Below are 18,476 nucleotides of genomic sequence, written 5' to 3' on the forward strand. Positions count from 1 at the left end.
TGTTACACATTGTACGGTGTCAACGTGTTAAAAAGTACTTTTACCATTACTGCCCGACACTTCTATATACCGCCCGAACACGCGTGCAAGCGGTGATGGATAGATCTCTATCGTTGCTGCCGAGTCTTTCGTCGTCTCGTCGTTGCTCACCGCCGCTGCAGGGGCGTCATCACCGCGGAGGTATATAATAATATAATCGTTGCAATACTTTATCACACTCAGCGCGCGCGCGCCGTACATAAGCGTATTGGTTCGGCGCGCGGTGTAATGCGTATTCGCAGAAACGAATATACAGATGGGCAATACGCAGTGTACAACGGCTAAACCATTCATATACAATACATACATCATTAGATATACGCTAAATGCGTATAACGTTTTATTATGTAACGCGTTTTCAGTGGTCTCGAATACCTATTACAATCAACAATATATATTATTATTATTATTATAATATGGTCTCGGGTCTCGTTCTCGGGACCTGCATATTAATTAATAATAATATTGATAATATCTGCGAGCGTATGTGCAAGGCGTATGTGTGCAGTGTACGCTTAGGTACACTCGTCATCTAGTGGAGGTACCATGTAGGTACCACACACCGTATATGTCGTAATGAACACAACGCGGGCGTGTAGGTACACAAATATAACATCAATTACAGTGTTGTACAAAAAGTAAGATATTACGACAGTAGTTGGTGATACACGTGGCGTATTCGCTGGCGCTATAATCTGGCCCCAGCCTGGGCAGGTAGGTACCGCTATATGCATATAGGCATATCGCGTCTCCTGCATTCATGCAGGGTTAAACGGCAAACGATACAATATTAAACTGTACACGTCGCGCTCCGTCGTGCACGGTCAAAAGTACTGTACCATACATCATCACTATATTTTCATGTTATTGACGGTATATTATTATTGTATCATATTATCATTATTATTATGATTATTATTAGTAATATCGTTACGACGTCACGGACGCTGACGACGCGATGACGGCGTAATTGTATACGATTATAACGCTGTACGCGCGTAGGCCGCGGCTGTCCGTTGATTCACTACAATTAAAGACATAATATAACAGCGCAACATATATATAATATGCACGCGCGCGCGCGTGTGCGGCAGCTCGTTTGCTTTCGTTCGGCAAGTTTGTGTTGCGGAAGAAAAGCGCCGCCGCCGCCAACACGACGGTATTGACAAAGATGTGTCGCGTTGATTTCGAGCGCGCGCGGAGATAATGGTAGACGGCCGCGGTCCGGTCGAGCGCGCGCGGCGTGGCGCGCAGTGGCCACCGCGCGGCACACACGCGCACACGCACGCACACACACACAAACATCGAACTTTTCAAACGCCGCGACACGACAAGTGCTGACGGCGGCGGCGGCGGCGGCGGCAAGCGTACGGCGTGTTGTCTGTAGTGTCGGACGGGCCGAGGGATGGCGGCGGGGTAGGGTGGGGCATGTCCTCGTGGTGCGTTCGGTGGCGTGCAGGCCGTCGAGGGCCGCGGCGGTGGCCACCACCGCCGTCGCCGCGCCGGTTGGCTGAGCGGACGGACGGACGGACGGACGAACGTGCGCTGCAACCGACGACGGACGGACGGACGGCGGACGGATGACGACGGTCGACGACGCGGGTGACGCACGGGCTGAGGTGAGTCCATTGTTCGTGTGACCGCCGGCGGTGGGCGGTCGCAGCGGCGGCGGCACGCCCACCTGGATGCCGAGCATGCTGCGAGGCCCGTCCCGCCGCCCCGAGCCTGACCCACGGCGGCGGCGGCGGCGTCGCCGTAGTCGTCGTAGTCGTCGTCGCCGCCGCCGCCGCCGCCGCCGTCATATCCACCGCCACACCGCAAACCGTTCACGCGCGCACTCTGTACGCCCGCCGCCGTCGAACACGGGCCCGCCGACACTACACGACACGGCCGGTCCGTCGTCCAGTTAGTATTCGACTCGTCGTGCGCGGTGCGCGTTCGGTATCTGCGTGATCTCCACGTCCGTGTGGGAAAAATATTAAACTGTAGACAATGCGCGCGCGCGTTTACGTGACCGTGTGGATTTTCGTGATTATCACGCGCGTGTGTTCGCGCATATTTATTTTCGGTCCACCGTACTGTTGACACTGCGCACACGGGGCCGACTGCGGCAGAACACAGTCGTCTACCTGCGGTCCGTCCGTCCGTCCTGCCAACGCGTGTTCGAGACGCGCACGTCACACCGCGTACGTACGTGTGGTGTTCACGGCGTTTCCTCGGCCGCGACAGATACAGGCGCGCGGCCACCGACCTCTGCGTGCGGCCAGAGACCGCGCCGACCACGACCGTCACACCGCCGGGGTACACACGACTAATAAAGGCATAATAACACCATAGTCGGTCACACCCGCGCGTACTCGACGACCACTGCCGGTGTGGTGGTGTGTCCATGTCGACGCACTCACCACTAATAGTATTCTTCGCTGCCCGACGACCACCACTGACGAGACACCTGCGTCGGAGGGCACGTCGTACACCGCACGTTTTGCGCGCCGAAAGTGACGTCCCGATCAGCTGGCGTGCAGCAGCGGCACTATTAGCAGCAGCGTCGGTATCAGCAGCAGCAACAGCAACGGAAACAGCAACAGCAACGTACCGAGCAGCACAAGCAGTAGTGGCCACCGCCGTTACCGTCGTCGCCGCCGCCGCCGCCGACACCGCCGCCGCCGTCGTCGTTATAGTTGACGCGCCGCTTTGCGAAAGATAATAACCGCCGCGCCGTCGCCGTCGCCGTCGTCGCCGATCATTCTCTGTTCATTATCAATTTTTCAATGAAAATATAGATTACCTCTCTGTATTGCCACACACGCACGTATATAATATACATATATACATCAACACATGCACGAGTGTGCCGCCGCTCGTTTTGTATTTTAATGTTTTTTTTTTGAATTTTTTTTTTTTTTTTTGTTTTTTTTTTTGAAAAAAAATATTTCTTTTTCCTGTTGAAAAGCGCCCGTCTGTGTACGACAGCGATCAACAGCCGTAACTGAAGTGCATCTCATGTTATTATACGCGTTGACAATTATCACAATATACGTCCGTGTATATCAATAAAATATACCTATTATAAAGGTCTTAATGTTCACTTAACGTACCTTTACACTTGCAATTATTTTTGTATCACACCGTCGTTCACGCCGTTTTGTCGTTGACATAATACTATACAACATATATATGTATATACTATTATAAGCTTCAACGCATAATAATATATTTCGAGTAAACTTAATTTTTATAAAAACATTTCTCAAAGTCGTGTGTGTTAACTGGTTGCAGTGATCTTGTATACACAACAACAACAACAACAACAATAATAATAATAATAGTTTTAAACGGTCTGCTGTTGATATAAAAAAGCAGCCACAACGGCGATAAACAACTACATCAGTAACAGCAGCAGCAGCAGCAGTAACAGCAGCGGCTCCTCCAGCAACATGGCTCAACCCAGGGTGAGTGTTTATGTATGTATTATTGTGCGTTTTTATATCTACTTAAGTTTACGATATTATTATATACCTAGCTGTAGTTATGTATACAATATATACAGACAATAATATAACGATGAATAAAACATAATATGCACCGGCTCGGTCGTAATGTATATATATATATATATATATAAATATTAAATATTATATATATTTTTATTCGTACAGAACAACATTTTTATATTGTAATGATAACGATCCGTTTAAAAAGCTGCGTGTTCGTCATTGAGACTCACGGCTGCGGCGGTTATATTTTCGTTTTCGTTTACGCGACATTCCTACTTACGCGAGTTACGACGACGATTATATTATTTCAAACCCGCGTCCCGCATAGTATGCGAAACGTTCGATCGACTATTAATAACGCTGTTGTGGTATAGGTACTTTGCCGGGACGTTATCATCAATAACCGCGTCAATTATAAACGTATCTATCTAAACCTATATATTTATAATAACAATGATACCGTAAATTGTATTACCTAATATTATATATATATATATATATGTATATAGTTATAGCTAATATTCTACAGTTTACGTCTTGGCGACAACTAGGCATATCGTGAACAATGTGTTTAGTGTTTTTCATATACTATGTATGCTCCGAGTACGTATAAAACGGTCTATACACGACTGTGTATTACATAACGCCACTATATAATACCACCCTTTGAAGTACTGGTGTGTACGAACCGAGGCCATGTGGCTTTTGTTATTTTTATTCCTTCGTTTTGTCACTTTTGTCTTAACGCCGCCGTCGCCTCCGCCCACCGCTGTCGTCACTTAGACGTAGGTACTTTCGGGTTTTTTTTTTTATATAATACTCCGAATAATAGGTACCGTGTATGGTGCGTATTGTGTTTTGCTCGGAATGATGTGTGTGTATGTACAATTATTGTGGTTATTGTTATTATTATTATTATTACTTGTTCGTGTTTTATCTTAAATTATTATAATATAAATTATAATTTATAATAAGAATAACATTTACTGTGGTTAATCAAACATTTAGCATAACAATATAATATAATACGTCTGTACGTATACACCTAATTATATATATATATCGTACGAGTAATTACGATTAATGAATTAGTTTAAGAAGTAAAATTAAATAAAAAACATTGCTTGTTGAAAAATGTAATAAACTAATTATATTATATTTTATAATATATTTATTTATAAAAAAAACAACGACAATGTTTTGTGTTAAAAGAATTATTTGCTGTCATTATGGATCTTTTAACGCAACAACAATACGCACAACATATTATTTTCGACACTGATGTAATTTTGTTGTCACGTATAGTGTATAATATGTATTAGTAATTATTATTAAGCAACTGATAAATAATACGAATGATAGGTACGTTAATTTCTAATCAGTAACTTAGATATACGTATAACTTTAGTTTATGTTTAGTTTTTACTATTATACGCGCGCGTAATAGTTGTTTTTTGAAGTTCGTAAAACGAAAACTATCAAAATTCGTTTTAAAATAAGATTTTACATCAGTGAATAGGCGTATTAAATGAATAAACTGATGCGTTAAAATATTTCAACAGCCGATTAATACTTTTAATACTAAATAATAGACGTTTTATTGTTTTTTAGCGTTGCTTACATTATTTTATAGTAGGTATTTATTTTATATTATAATCGCCTATAAGCTATAATGCATATTTTATAGTTTTATAGGGATTTGTTGTTAATTTACACACACATTATTTCGATATAAAATATTCATTAAACATAGCATTAAGAATTTATAATAGAAATTAAGAATAAGTTGGTAGGTGGGTAAATAAGTTACGGCATTCACATTCTCGTCTTACGTACAATTAAATATTTGATAATTTAAAATGTACAATTTTATGATGAGTAAATCATTAAATATGATAAATTAAATTGATAATAATTTATTGCAAGTAGATTTTGAACCTATAACTTAATAATATGTTTACTTAATAGGTTTTCAAAATGAGAAAATATATCCTTATCCAATCATAATTTATTGATATTCTGGTAACGTTCTCAAATAATTGATTTTATTATTGACGTCAGTGAATATTAAAGTGACATTTTATGAATAGTAAATTTGTTTATTTGAAATATTTGTATGAACTAGTTTCTAGTTGAATACATATTGGTTATTGACTCTACTATTTTATAATAAATAGTAAAATATTCACTGGATTATAAAACATAAAAATGTGATATTATATTGACTTTAGATTATTACGTTCGATTAGAAGTTACGACACATTCCATCGATATCTTTATTTGACAACAGATAATATCGTTATAACTTGATTATCTACAGGTCATTGACGTATAATTTTATGTATACATAATAACAAAAATAATAATGATATTCAATAAAATTAATCAGGTTTATATTTATAACACTAAATAAATATTATTTACATATAAATTAATGTGTTTATTAATATATATGTAGATATATGAACATTTAAGTATAAAATTATGAAATAATACTTATGCATTATTGTTTAAAAGAAAATACTCGATGATAGATTTTTTTTAGTTATGTATGATAAAAAAAATATTAGGTAATTAAGTATGTTTTAAATATTTACTATACACTAAATAATTTAAATTAGAAATAAGTAAAACTGTTACTGTGCAATAAGTTACAAAATAATATATTAAATAAATATAATAATATATTAATACAAAAAAAGATTAATAACTGAATTTTTTAAATATATAAATTTATTTTACAATATTTATATTTAAAAAAAAAAAATATGGTTTTAAAATTATTCAAAATATGTTTATAATTTTTATCTCAGTTTCAGGAAATCAATATTTTTTTTTTTTTATTGATGATTAATGATTAGGTATTTATTTGAAACTGATATAAAGCATAATATTTTTCTCTCTAATGTTTTAGACAATTAATTTGAATATTATCAAAATGTTTGCCAAATTAGCCTTAATGTTGATTTGTATTAATAGTAGTCATTCTTTATTAATATTCAAAATATTTTTATTTTTAGCAATCAAATGTTTTGACGTTGATGATTTATTAATTCGAAATTTACATTTTTATAAGATATCAGCTATATAAACATGCTTTAAATTAAATATCAAAACATACTAATGAAATCAATAAAACCTTACTTAATGTACCTTTCTATTAAATATAAATATTGGTTATTATAATTGTATTAATTATTATTAAAATAACTATATTATGGCTATCACTTTAAAAAATTATATCGAAGTTATATATATGTATGCAGAGATATTACCAAATAATTAATAATGATTACTCTGCATAATAGATCGATTATACTTTAGCTTGAAATAGTTTAGGTTATTCGGGTCGTATACTAGGAAATTATTATTGTTATTAATTATAATTCATAATTAATAGCGACTATGACGGCTAAAGCGAAAACCTTTGATGTAGTTAGCACGCCCGATGCTGGCGCAATCACAACTTATGTAGGTATTATCGCCACGGCAGCCGCCTTTGGTATTCTTTTAATTCGTCGTCATCTAATTACTCATTATTTTTATATTACCTAATCATAATTTTACCGCACTGATTCTATGAAATCGTTTAAATAATAATAAATCATTAAAAATTTGGCCCTGGGTTATCATCAATCGATCAAAAATTTCGACATTTTAATTGTAGGCACGTAATGTATTTCATGCAAATTTTTATTTCCTTATAGATCATAAAAAAGGTCATACCTCTAACAGTTATTAATAAAATGATAAAACTCATTTTCGCGTTTTTATTATATAAAATGTAATTAATAGGATTTAAATAACAGTAATATAGCAGAATTGAGAATATAATATTATATTATTTCATATTGATGCAAATATGCAATAGGTATATGGAATTATTAAACAAAATATAATAATAGTCTATTAAATCTTGAATAATAATTGATATTATCTTTTTTTATTTGCTTGTTTTTATAAACTAACTATAAAATAAATTAAAACATACTTTAAAAAAATCAGATTTATTTTATAATAATTCAGTATAGGTATTTATATGATATTCTATATTCAAAAATTGAAGTTATTATTTTATATTTTGTTATATATTTTTATAAACAATTATTACAATATTTCACAACATATATTTTTTTAAAAAAAAATAATATTCTGATGCATTAAGTAATGTTTTTACCTAATATAAACATATTTTATTATTTAGAAATACGAACCACATATTATTAGTGAATATTAATTTGATTTTTGTGAAAACATTCCAGGTGTACTTCTTTTTGTAGTATTTTTTGATTTTTTTATAATAAAATAGAAATATTGATTCTTATAATGATCATAGATAATATTTAAATGTATTATACATCCACGATGATCTTAAAAACTTAACAAAATAATAAGAATTAACCACAATATTTTGATATAATATTATCGCTATTATTATATTTATACGTGATTGTTATTTTATAAATAATTTTGAATGCAATACTGAAGTCTAGAAATCTGAATATAATATCACATATTTTATAATTACTTTTTATCTTTATTATAACGCATACTTTTATTGTCAAATCATTTTTAAAAATGTGATTGTCATAATACTACTACGACATGACGTTAAACATCTCCATGTTTTATTATATCATTATATTATATTGGATGAGGCGTAAACCTAACAAGACATATGGTGTTTTGAAAAACACAAACCGTTGTGTGATTTTTTTTTTCATTAAAACATGTGAATATTTTATAAATTGTTATCTTACAGTTATGCATGAACTCCATGGGCTCGCACAAAATAATAATTTAATCACACCTATTTAAAAATTGAAAAAATTATAATCAAAATTCACGCATTTTTTTTTAATACATTGCCATTTTTACTTAATAATTAGATTAGGTTACTTTTTAATTACCTACACTCCTTTTCGTTACCTACACGATAATAAAATATCGAAATCAATATGATAAGCTAATTATTATAGTCCAATGAGTTTAGATTTTAAAATAACGTAGGCGCCTCTGTAGATCATAATTGAATGTAAATAGTTTAGAGTACTATAATTTATTCGTTACAGGTATATCGATTATTGTTTTTTTTTTTTTTTTTTGTCTGTAAATGAATGAACATTACGAAAATTATTTTTATTTCTATGTTTAATCCAACGCTTACATTCGACTTTGTGTTGCAATGAATATAATACTTAACAGACAATAATAATAATAATAATAATAATAACAATAATAAAAAAAAAACAACGACAATAATAATAATAATAATAATAACAATAATGATTATCTATTGTCGCCCTGTGCAATGTTACACGCATTATTATTATTGCCCGCCGTTGTGCACATAATACCTACCTACTTACCTACCTACCTACCAACCAACCAATAATTATTATTAATATTATGCCATGTTTACCGTACCTTATTAAAACGTTTGTGTTGTTTGTGTGTGCGCGTTCCTTTTCGGTTTTGCAGTACGACGAACCGGGCATACACCAACAGCAACAGCAGCAACAGTACATGGATGCGGTGGTCGGAGCGGCCGCCGCGGCCGCGGCCGGGAACGGCGTGGTGCCGCCCGGCGTAGTGCCCGGCGGCGGAGTTCCCGGCGGTCTCGGGCTCGCCGGCACCGGCGGCATGTACGACCAACACCAGCAGCAACAGCATCTCGCCCATCGGGGCCTCCAAAACATGGCCGCAGCCGCAGCGGCAGCCGCCGCGGCCGCACAGCACCACCACCACCATCAGCAACAGCAAGCGGCGCACCTCCAGCAGCAGCAGCAGCAGCAACAGCAGCAGCAACACCCCGTGTCGGCAATGTTCCACTCGGCGGCCGCGGCCGCTGCGGCCGCCACGCCGCCAAACCACGTTTCGCCGGCCGCAGGCGGTGGTACGCCCGCCAACAATCACACATCCGGCGGTGCGTCGGGAGTCGTGCCCGAAGCACAGAAACGTGACAAAGATTCGATTTACGGGTAAGTCTGTTTGATGTAATGGTGTACCTAATGACTACGTGTCGGTAGTCGGTCCGCCGCGGTGCGTGATGCGTGTTGTGTACCTGTGAGAAAGTTTTTCAAAAGCACGTCAAAGGCCGTGGAAGTCCGTAAAGCGCTGCGTCGCGTAAACCACCGCGACACAGCGGCTGTCGCGAGGTGTCATACCTGCACTACCACCGCGGTGTCCCGTGGTGTTATACCGTATACCTAGTATTATAATATCACGCCAAAAGCGGATGAAGACGTTCGTTCGTTGAAAAAAAAAAAACACGTTTTACGCGGACATAAAAATTTATTCGATAAAGCGTGTAAAAACAAAACAAAAAAAAAAAAAAATAAATAAATATATGGACACGGACCAGACGCGGTATAAACCGCGGTAGTAGTACGCAGGTACATCAGGATTTTACGCGCGATCGCACGTCATTCTGTTGTTTCATTTGGAATCTATTTGCACAAACCACTCTTTGACCGCGACCAAAGCATAGTTTATCGTTTTCCCTCCAATATACGCAGCCCAATTCCTTTGTGAACACGATCGTAGGGTTTTCGCAGAATTCTGACGATTCGATATTTAATGTCTTGAATACACGAAACATTAATCGCAGTTTTTATTTTCTTCCATCGTTTTTGGTTTTTAACTCGAATAACCCATCTTGTTCGCGTGTATACGGATCGCGTACATCATAATGTTTATCAAAAGTTGCTGTAAAAACATTAACGCACCATTTCAAATACTCCGCTGGCTTGCTGCAGGTACATCAATTATTTTTTTTATTCCATTAAGTATACATATATATTTCACGCGTCCTATGACGTCCGTTGACGATATTGTAAACTTTGTCGTAAATCGATTGATATAATTCATTTATTTTTCACTTGGATAATACGTGTATATTTCGTTTTTAACAAATCCATATAATATAAGTACTATAGTTTATTAATTCTTTGACGCGACAACGTGGAAAAAAATTGAACATAAGTATATTAATAATATGATACGCGCAACGTAAAATTGTTTTCTATATCCATTCTGTGTAAGTATATCGAATTCCGTTTCGCCGCTTCTACTACATGCATAAGTATTACATGCTCTCTAATTCGTACGTCATCGAAACGGTTTTATTTTTTTTCTACATTGTCGTTATATTAGCGTGTTCAATGTTAATTTAAATCAAAATTTCGTGTTCATTTTAATATACACACAAGGTTCACCTTTATTGTTATTCTTGACCGCCTCCGTTTGTGTATAAATATATATAACGAAGGTAATTCGACCGCCTAGGTACATTAAAGTGTACCTGCCGTAATATTATTGGTATAATAATAATTAATATAACAACATACAATACCACCGCACTTACATTAATATTTTCTTATTTACCAAACATTAACCATTGTGTATTAATTGTCGTGTGTTCTTTTTTATCGTCCCCTTTTTAGGCACCCGCTGTTCCCGCTTCTGGCATTAATATTTGAAAAATGCGAACTAGCCACGTGCACGCCCCGGGATCCAGGCGTAGCGGGCGGTGACGTGTGCTCGTCAGAGTCCTTCAACGAAGACATCGCTGTGTTTTCCAAACAGGTAATATTTTAATTTTTTTTATTATTAGTGCGCGCGTACGTGTAGCATTTTAAGACTTTAAGTGTTATTCTCGAGCTGCATTCTGCGGCTCTGCTCCAGCAGACGTACAGCCGTTTGTATAAAAAGAAGCTATCTAAAACAGTGCTGCACACACGCGACATATAGTTTCGTTTACTACTATAGTTTTGTATAGGTAATAAATAATAAATAATTATAATATAATATGATGGATACGCACTTTCCGGTCGTTGTTATTCGCATAACACTTATTGTCTGTAGTATACTTATACTACCTACAACAGTATTACCTATTTTATTATTATTATAATATTTATTGATTGATTTCTCCCTTTTCTTCTCCCTTATCGTCTATCGTGGCTTCACACGATTTCGATTAACGCAGGGTCGTCCAAGTTTACGTGTCCCACACACCGTCGCACGATGCACTCTATTTACTATTAAACTATACAGACCTAGCTGAATTATACATATATAGGTATAGTATATTTGCAGCGTTCGAAAAAAATAAAATAAAAACAAACAATTTACCGATATACTTAGTCAATAATACGCTTTATCGCAGGGCCCACCGCCGTTGTATTATTTACAACCCTCATCGAGAAATAATTTGTATTGTATTTTTGAGGCGACAGAGGTGTTGTGTTGAGGAGGAGGTAATAATATAATGCGAGGGAAGAACGTCCGGTCAATATATATATATATATATATATACTATGTACAATTTCAGCGGGCGCGCGTTTATGTGTATACTTTATAGCATGTATATAGTACAGGACCCTTGGGCTATTTTGGCGTATATATGTATAGCAGAATTGCACACGTTTTACAAGGCGCGCGCGTACCATTTAGAGAGAAGACGATGGTCTGACGAAAAAAAAATGGGCTGGTCGCGTCGTTTAGCGGTAGTGATTGCCGTGTTACGTGATTGCGTATGACCGTGTGTGTAATTTTATAGTAGGGCTATGTTATACTCCGTATAATTATAGATATTACAAAAACACGACGACACACTTGCATCGTTTAGGGCGGATACCCAGGAGTTAACGGTAGTGGGTATAATATAATATATAGTTGCGCGTGACGATATGTAGGTACCACGAAAGTGCTATGATAGAAGACAACCCCCAAACACTGTATAATATGTATACTCAGCACGTGGATAGGTGCGTTCGATTAATTTCATATACCTATATTAATATATCATTATAATTTCATTCTTATTAAAATAATAATAACCGTATTAACTGTTTTAAAAGCGGATATAAAAAATATTGTTAGCACGTTCCGTGTACATGTCGTGTGCATAATTATTACGATGTTCTAATGACTGTGTATTAGAACATTTACAATTTATAATTTTTATAGAGTACTTACTACAGTGTTCAGTAAAAAAATTAGACAAATAAAATAATAACAATATTAATAAAAATAATTTATATGATAAAAGAAAAAAATAACATATAAGAGGTCCGACTGACGTTGTTGCTTGGAATGTTGTTTATGTATTATACTTATATATTTTTTATAATAATAACGATAATAATAATGTCGTTGGTGATTTTAAAAAGGAGATGACGTATAAACTTGTCTTAGCTGCTATTATTATTATTATTATCATTACTTACATAAATGTTTTTTTTTAAATATTTTTATACGAGTCCTTTAAACTGAGTATTACATTTATTTCCAAGAGCCGTCTATTTACCGCGTCATAAACTTGAATTCAATATTTATATGTTCTAACAGTCTGATTATTTGTTCTCTATACCCTGAAACAAATATCAAATGTTTTCATCGCCTATATTATTATGTTTAATTTACACTTAGGTGGGGATGATGGATTAAAAATATTGTTTATTTTATATGGTTTATGGTGTTTTGTATTTAAATCTATGAAATTTGGTACTTTTTAATTTTTAAATATTAAAAATTTAATAATCATATTCTCTCTGCTTCTACAAAACCAATTGTTTAAAAAACTAAGTTATAAATTGTTATATTTAATATACATCATACGTATAAACAAATTCTAGTGGTACTTATCAAAGTTATGCAACCTTTCATCAATGTTTATAAGACACAATTTATAAGTGTATGTGTATATATATATGTACATAAATACAATTATTTTTAGAACAACACGCAAGCGTATTTTAGTTTCAGTGGATGCATTCCAAAAATCAAAAGTTAATAATCAACTATACTATCTAACTGAGTATGAGTATTAAGAATTAAACATATTCCAATTTCTTTTGAACAACTGTTGTCAAAAAACTATCGTTTGTGCAGTTCTATTTTGGATTTTTATTTCATATTTTTTAATAATTTTTATCATTATTATGCCAATAAAAATGATTACGCTTTAAAAACGCAATCTTTTGAAATATTCGTTTTAAATACAGCAATATAATCTTAGTTTAAACATTCTCTTATACAGCATTAGATAACCGTCAGCGTGGTTGTAGAAGATACCTTGTTTGGTCTACCTCTACCCAGCCACTTACTTTGTATAACGATTAACGATGTTATTTATTGCCGTAATATTCACCACTATCCACTGTTGTTTCTGTATGTAGTTTTCATTCATCTAACAATTGTTTATAAAAATACATTTTTTTCTTGATTGTTTAACATAATATATATCTAAACTTGATAGTTTGTATAAAGATTATTATAATCGTATAATGATGTGATAGAATTTCACATAAATAATCAAAATTCGTTAATTTACTTAATAATTTTTCCTATTCGTTTGAAAATCATCATTTTTTTTTTTTTTTTGATTTTCTTGTGTAATAAACTATTTCACAAATATTTTTAGCTGCTGTTATTTATCTTTGAATTTGAATTTTTTTAAAATATATTTTAGCCTAAAATGTTGAATATTATTGTACTACCTTTACAATAGTATTCGATTCTTCTTCACGTTTTCTGAGTATTCAGGTATGTTAAGGTGGCGTACAAATTCTTGTTTTCTCTTTCCCTCTTTATATTATATTTATATAATATAATGTTCTTTTTACCTTGTGGCTGGCTGATTGTTGTTTCCCGCTGTGCAGATGCATTCATGGTCTTTTCTTTTCACTACCCGGGTTTTAGGGTTGGGTCCATGAATTCTCCCTATATTTAGTTCTTTTTTTGCTTCTATATCGTCTTTTTGGGAGGTCGACGTCGTTGTCGTACTCACACGAATGCTGAGTTAATCGGATTAGGTACTGTGCGTGTCGAATATATATTATATATATTCAATATATTGTGACTTATTGTATACATTAAAAACACGTAGGGATGCGTCAAATTCTTTGACCTAAAAATAATAATTTACAGCACATTAGGTTTGGGGTTGTGTTGAAAAGAAGGAAAAAAAATGACTTCAGTTTAAATCGACTGTACTGCTGTTACACACTTGCAGGCTCATTTGTTTATAAAAATTATATCACAGCAGTATTCTGTCTGTCTTCAGCGTGTACATAATACATATAAACATATTATTATCGAGTTTTAAATACAATCGCGTGCGTATATTATAATTTATAACACAAAGATTTTCTTACCAAATCATTTCTGTACAATATATTATTATATCGTGCACATTGGTGCTATAGTCGAGTTTACCGCTTTAACCTTAACCTACATTTTTACGCGGTTAGTGTAAGGCGTTGGTGTACGATATTCGTATTATAAAGGTACTCTTCTTGTTTTAAAAATCAATTATTGGGATCTTCCTTCCACTTATAGACTGTAAAATCAGTCAATCACGGTCAAATTTGGTGTATAATACAATAGTATCATGCGATTTTTATATTTAATTGTATATATTGCGCCTCATGTTAAACGGGAACCCATCGCACCAGTGTCCCGTAAAGCCGAATCGTCGGCTGCTGCAACAAACACACACACACACACACACACACACACATATATATATATACATTAAATCATATGATAATTAAAGCGAGGCCACCACACTCATGGCTTGGCCGCCGTCGCTACTACTCATTCGCTTATTTAGTACTTTTTTACGTGCTGCTACAGTCACGCGCGCGCACGCGTGCGTGTGTATTAGTGCGAGTGAAAATAGTTGTATGCGTTCACACCATAGTAGTAGTTGTAGTAGTAGGCAGTAATAGTCAGATCGGTGGCGGAGGCTATTTTATATGTAGGTAAACAGAAAACGGGACGTTACATTTAATATAACATATAATAATGTAATAATATATTGTGTTATTTAAAAAGACAAGTTGATTTTTTACTATTTTTACTATTTCTATTGATCAACGATGGTTTCGTTTAAAAATCACGATGGTACGTTTGTCCGCATTATAATAGGGCGTTCACCGTTATCGTTGCTGCAGACAAAGCTGATATTATAAAAATATTGAAAACTATTATTACCAAATGGGCGTTAATGTATGTGAAATTTTATTAATTATCTCATGATTTTGTACCGTGCATTGGAAGAATAATTATTATAACAAATTCGCGTATAATAATACCGAATTACAAAATATGTTATACGACGTTACATTATATTATATAAAACGTGACAAAATACAATCGATTAATTGATGTCGGTGAACTTAAATTGTTACAATAAAATATTAAAATCTTATATTTTTATAGATATTAAAAATTTCATCGTATATACGTACATATATTAATGTAGTCTATTATTATGTATTAGTTTCTATTTATAATTAATTGTATAGAATTAATAATATATATAAACACTATACCCATACAATATTAATTAATACATTTATTTCATATTTTTAACCTGTTTTTATAGTAATTATTTTTTTTTAAATCCATTAATGTTGTATAATATGCTTGTATTAAACATTCATTAATACATAGACTTATTGACCACTTATGTAGTAAAAAAATAATGAAATATTTCGCGGATATTCTGTTCTAGAAAACCTATTGATACGATTATTATTATTTTATTTTTTATTATATACCTTACTATTTAGCTTATCAGACAACGAAACCTCAATTGAATTTTTTTACCAGCCTATCTATATATTTTTTGAAAAGTAACTATGTTAAGTTCAAATCTCGTTTTACAGTATATTCTAGACGGCATAGTTTAAATAATAGCTTTAATTTAGATTATAATGCCGGTAAAATTAGAGTTTTCTGCTAAAAGTTATTATTATAATATAACTCTTGTTTAGGCTTCGTAATAGCGTCGGATAGAACACTATAAGTATAATAAAATAATATAGCACTTAAATACGTTTAAAAACGATTAGGGTTTGTGATACTTTTCATAAAAAACTAAAAAGTGCATTTGTGTAAAATGTGGTTATAGTTGTACTTGTACATTAGAAACTGGTTATTACTCATAAAAAAATCAATATAATCCATGTACTGCAGCTATTCAGTAACTATATATATTCTCAGTTATGAATTCGAGCCAAAGAACGATGAAAAAAAGATCATACATCTCAACTAAATTATATTCGCATATGATGACGATTGAAAATATACGTATAAATACAATATATATAGTATATACCTATATATAATAACGTTATCGATAATTGTTATATTTTATATTATATGTTTTTTATGAGTATCAGTGATCATTGTTCATCGTCTAACCATATTTGTAGTATGCTTTTTATGCCGTTTTTGTTTTTTAATAAACATATTAAGGTGGCTATGGATGTTTTGAATTTTTATTTACTGCCATAAGTTTTTATAGACAGTTATAAAATGCACGATGTTTAATATTACATAATTTTATATTATTTTATGCATACATTTTATTTAAACATTGTAAGCAATTAAAATTAAATTAATTACAATTTTTTTTTATTATATTATTTAAATAATATTCAAATTGAGCTTACGTTGAAAAAAACTATTTTTTTTTTTTTTGTTGTTGTTTAATATTGACTGTATGCACCTATTTCTATTGTGTATTTTAGTTTTTTCATCGTTTTCGCCAATATTACTATGGTTTTTTTTTATTACTTTACGTCGTTAATGCCATAGTTGTCGTATATCTTTGAGTTTTTTTTTTTAAGCTGTAGTAATATAATAAGATCCTGAGGATAAAAAAAAACTAAAGGTACATTGTGTGTACCGTATCAGAGAAAAAAATCCATTAGACCACCTTAACATATTTCTTCACAACGTCCCACGGTCGTTGCGGGACAACAACAGTCGGTATTGAGAAAGAGTGTAATATAATATAATATATATAAAGTATTTATTGTACAATGTATTAAAATGTATTTAAAGATAAGTGATATTATACAACGTTATAAAAATAATAATAATAATAACAACAAATTCAGTAAAAGTACTTGTAATGCATTTTTTTTTGTTCATATTTTTCAAGATTTTCATTTTTTTTTTTTTAAATTAAATTTGTCTGTGTACCGCAGTTTTATAATATACTTTGACGCTTACAGGCTTAGAGCATAATAACAATGAATTATTGTTTAAAAAAAAGTAATTAAACGCAGCTTCAAGCGATTAAAATTTAGTTATTTTTTGTAAAAATGAATTTTATATAGTGTTATTAGAATATTACTTGCACATTATTATAGAAACTAGATAATTATACGATGATTAAAATAGTCCCAACTTAAATGTCATAGATTTATTTTTTGTTCATGTGTCATGTCCTTCAAATTTATACAGTGCTATTACAATATATTTTAGATATACATATTATTAATCTTATGTATATTAAACAATTAATTATTATGTTTGTTTGAGAATGTTTGGTATAACAATTATAATACATAGATATCTTTCAAAAAAGTTCAACTTTTCTGATATTTTACTATTGTAATAATAATTCATGAAGCAAAGTTTATATTTTAAATTTAACTAAAAAATCTGTAGTATAATGTTAAGTACTTGATTAATATAAAATAAAAAACTAATATCTACATCTAAATTAGCTAAATTACGATGGTTATGCATAACAATAAAATAATTTATAACAATTACAATTTAATTCAACTTTTTAGATATTTTTGTATTACGTTATTATAAATAAACTCTTTTTATATGCCTACTTTAAACAATTTTATTTTTATGGTATTCGTTAATACTGATCACATTAAATTATTATTCTAAAATTAATCTGTTGAAATAAACATCGTAAAAAAAAATGACGTCTCACAGGTTCATTGCTATTGCGGTAGCCACGGTATTTAAATGTAAACGGCTCGTAAACGCGGCAGTCACATGGTGCTATTTCTACCCCCATAACGTTATTATTTTTATTGTTATTGCTACTTAAACACCCTGGTTTTATACTTATACTTATTTGATTATTATTATTATAAAAGATTTATAGATCCA

The 18,476-nt window shown here is 33.2% G+C and overlaps 1 protein-coding gene across 3 annotated transcripts in view; it reads left to right on the plus strand.

Annotated features, from left to right (window-relative positions):
- The first annotated feature begins 2,501 nt into the window (after positions 1-2,501).
- The window catches only part of LOC112595137 (homeobox protein homothorax), a 97,927-nt gene continuing 81,952 nt past the window's right edge, over positions 2,502-18,476 (plus strand). For 2 of the 3 annotated variants that reach the window (XM_025340230.1, XM_025340232.1), the window contains exons 1-3: positions 2,502-3,503; positions 9,018-9,517; positions 10,982-11,123. In XM_025340230.1, the coding sequence (XP_025196015.1) occupies positions 3,477-3,503; positions 9,018-9,517; positions 10,982-11,123 (669 nt within the window). In that variant the 5' untranslated portion in view covers positions 2,502-3,476. The remainder of the gene's footprint in view (positions 3,504-9,017; positions 9,518-10,981; positions 11,124-18,476) is intronic. The other variant, XM_025340233.1, reaches the window with a different exon arrangement.

The sequence above is a fragment of the Melanaphis sacchari genome, unplaced genomic scaffold (genome assembly GCF_002803265.2).
Source record: "Melanaphis sacchari strain LSU unplaced genomic scaffold, SCAv2.0 Contig25_pilon_pilon, whole genome shotgun sequence".
NCBI classification, from domain to species: Eukaryota; Metazoa; Arthropoda; class Insecta; order Hemiptera; family Aphididae; genus Melanaphis; species Melanaphis sacchari.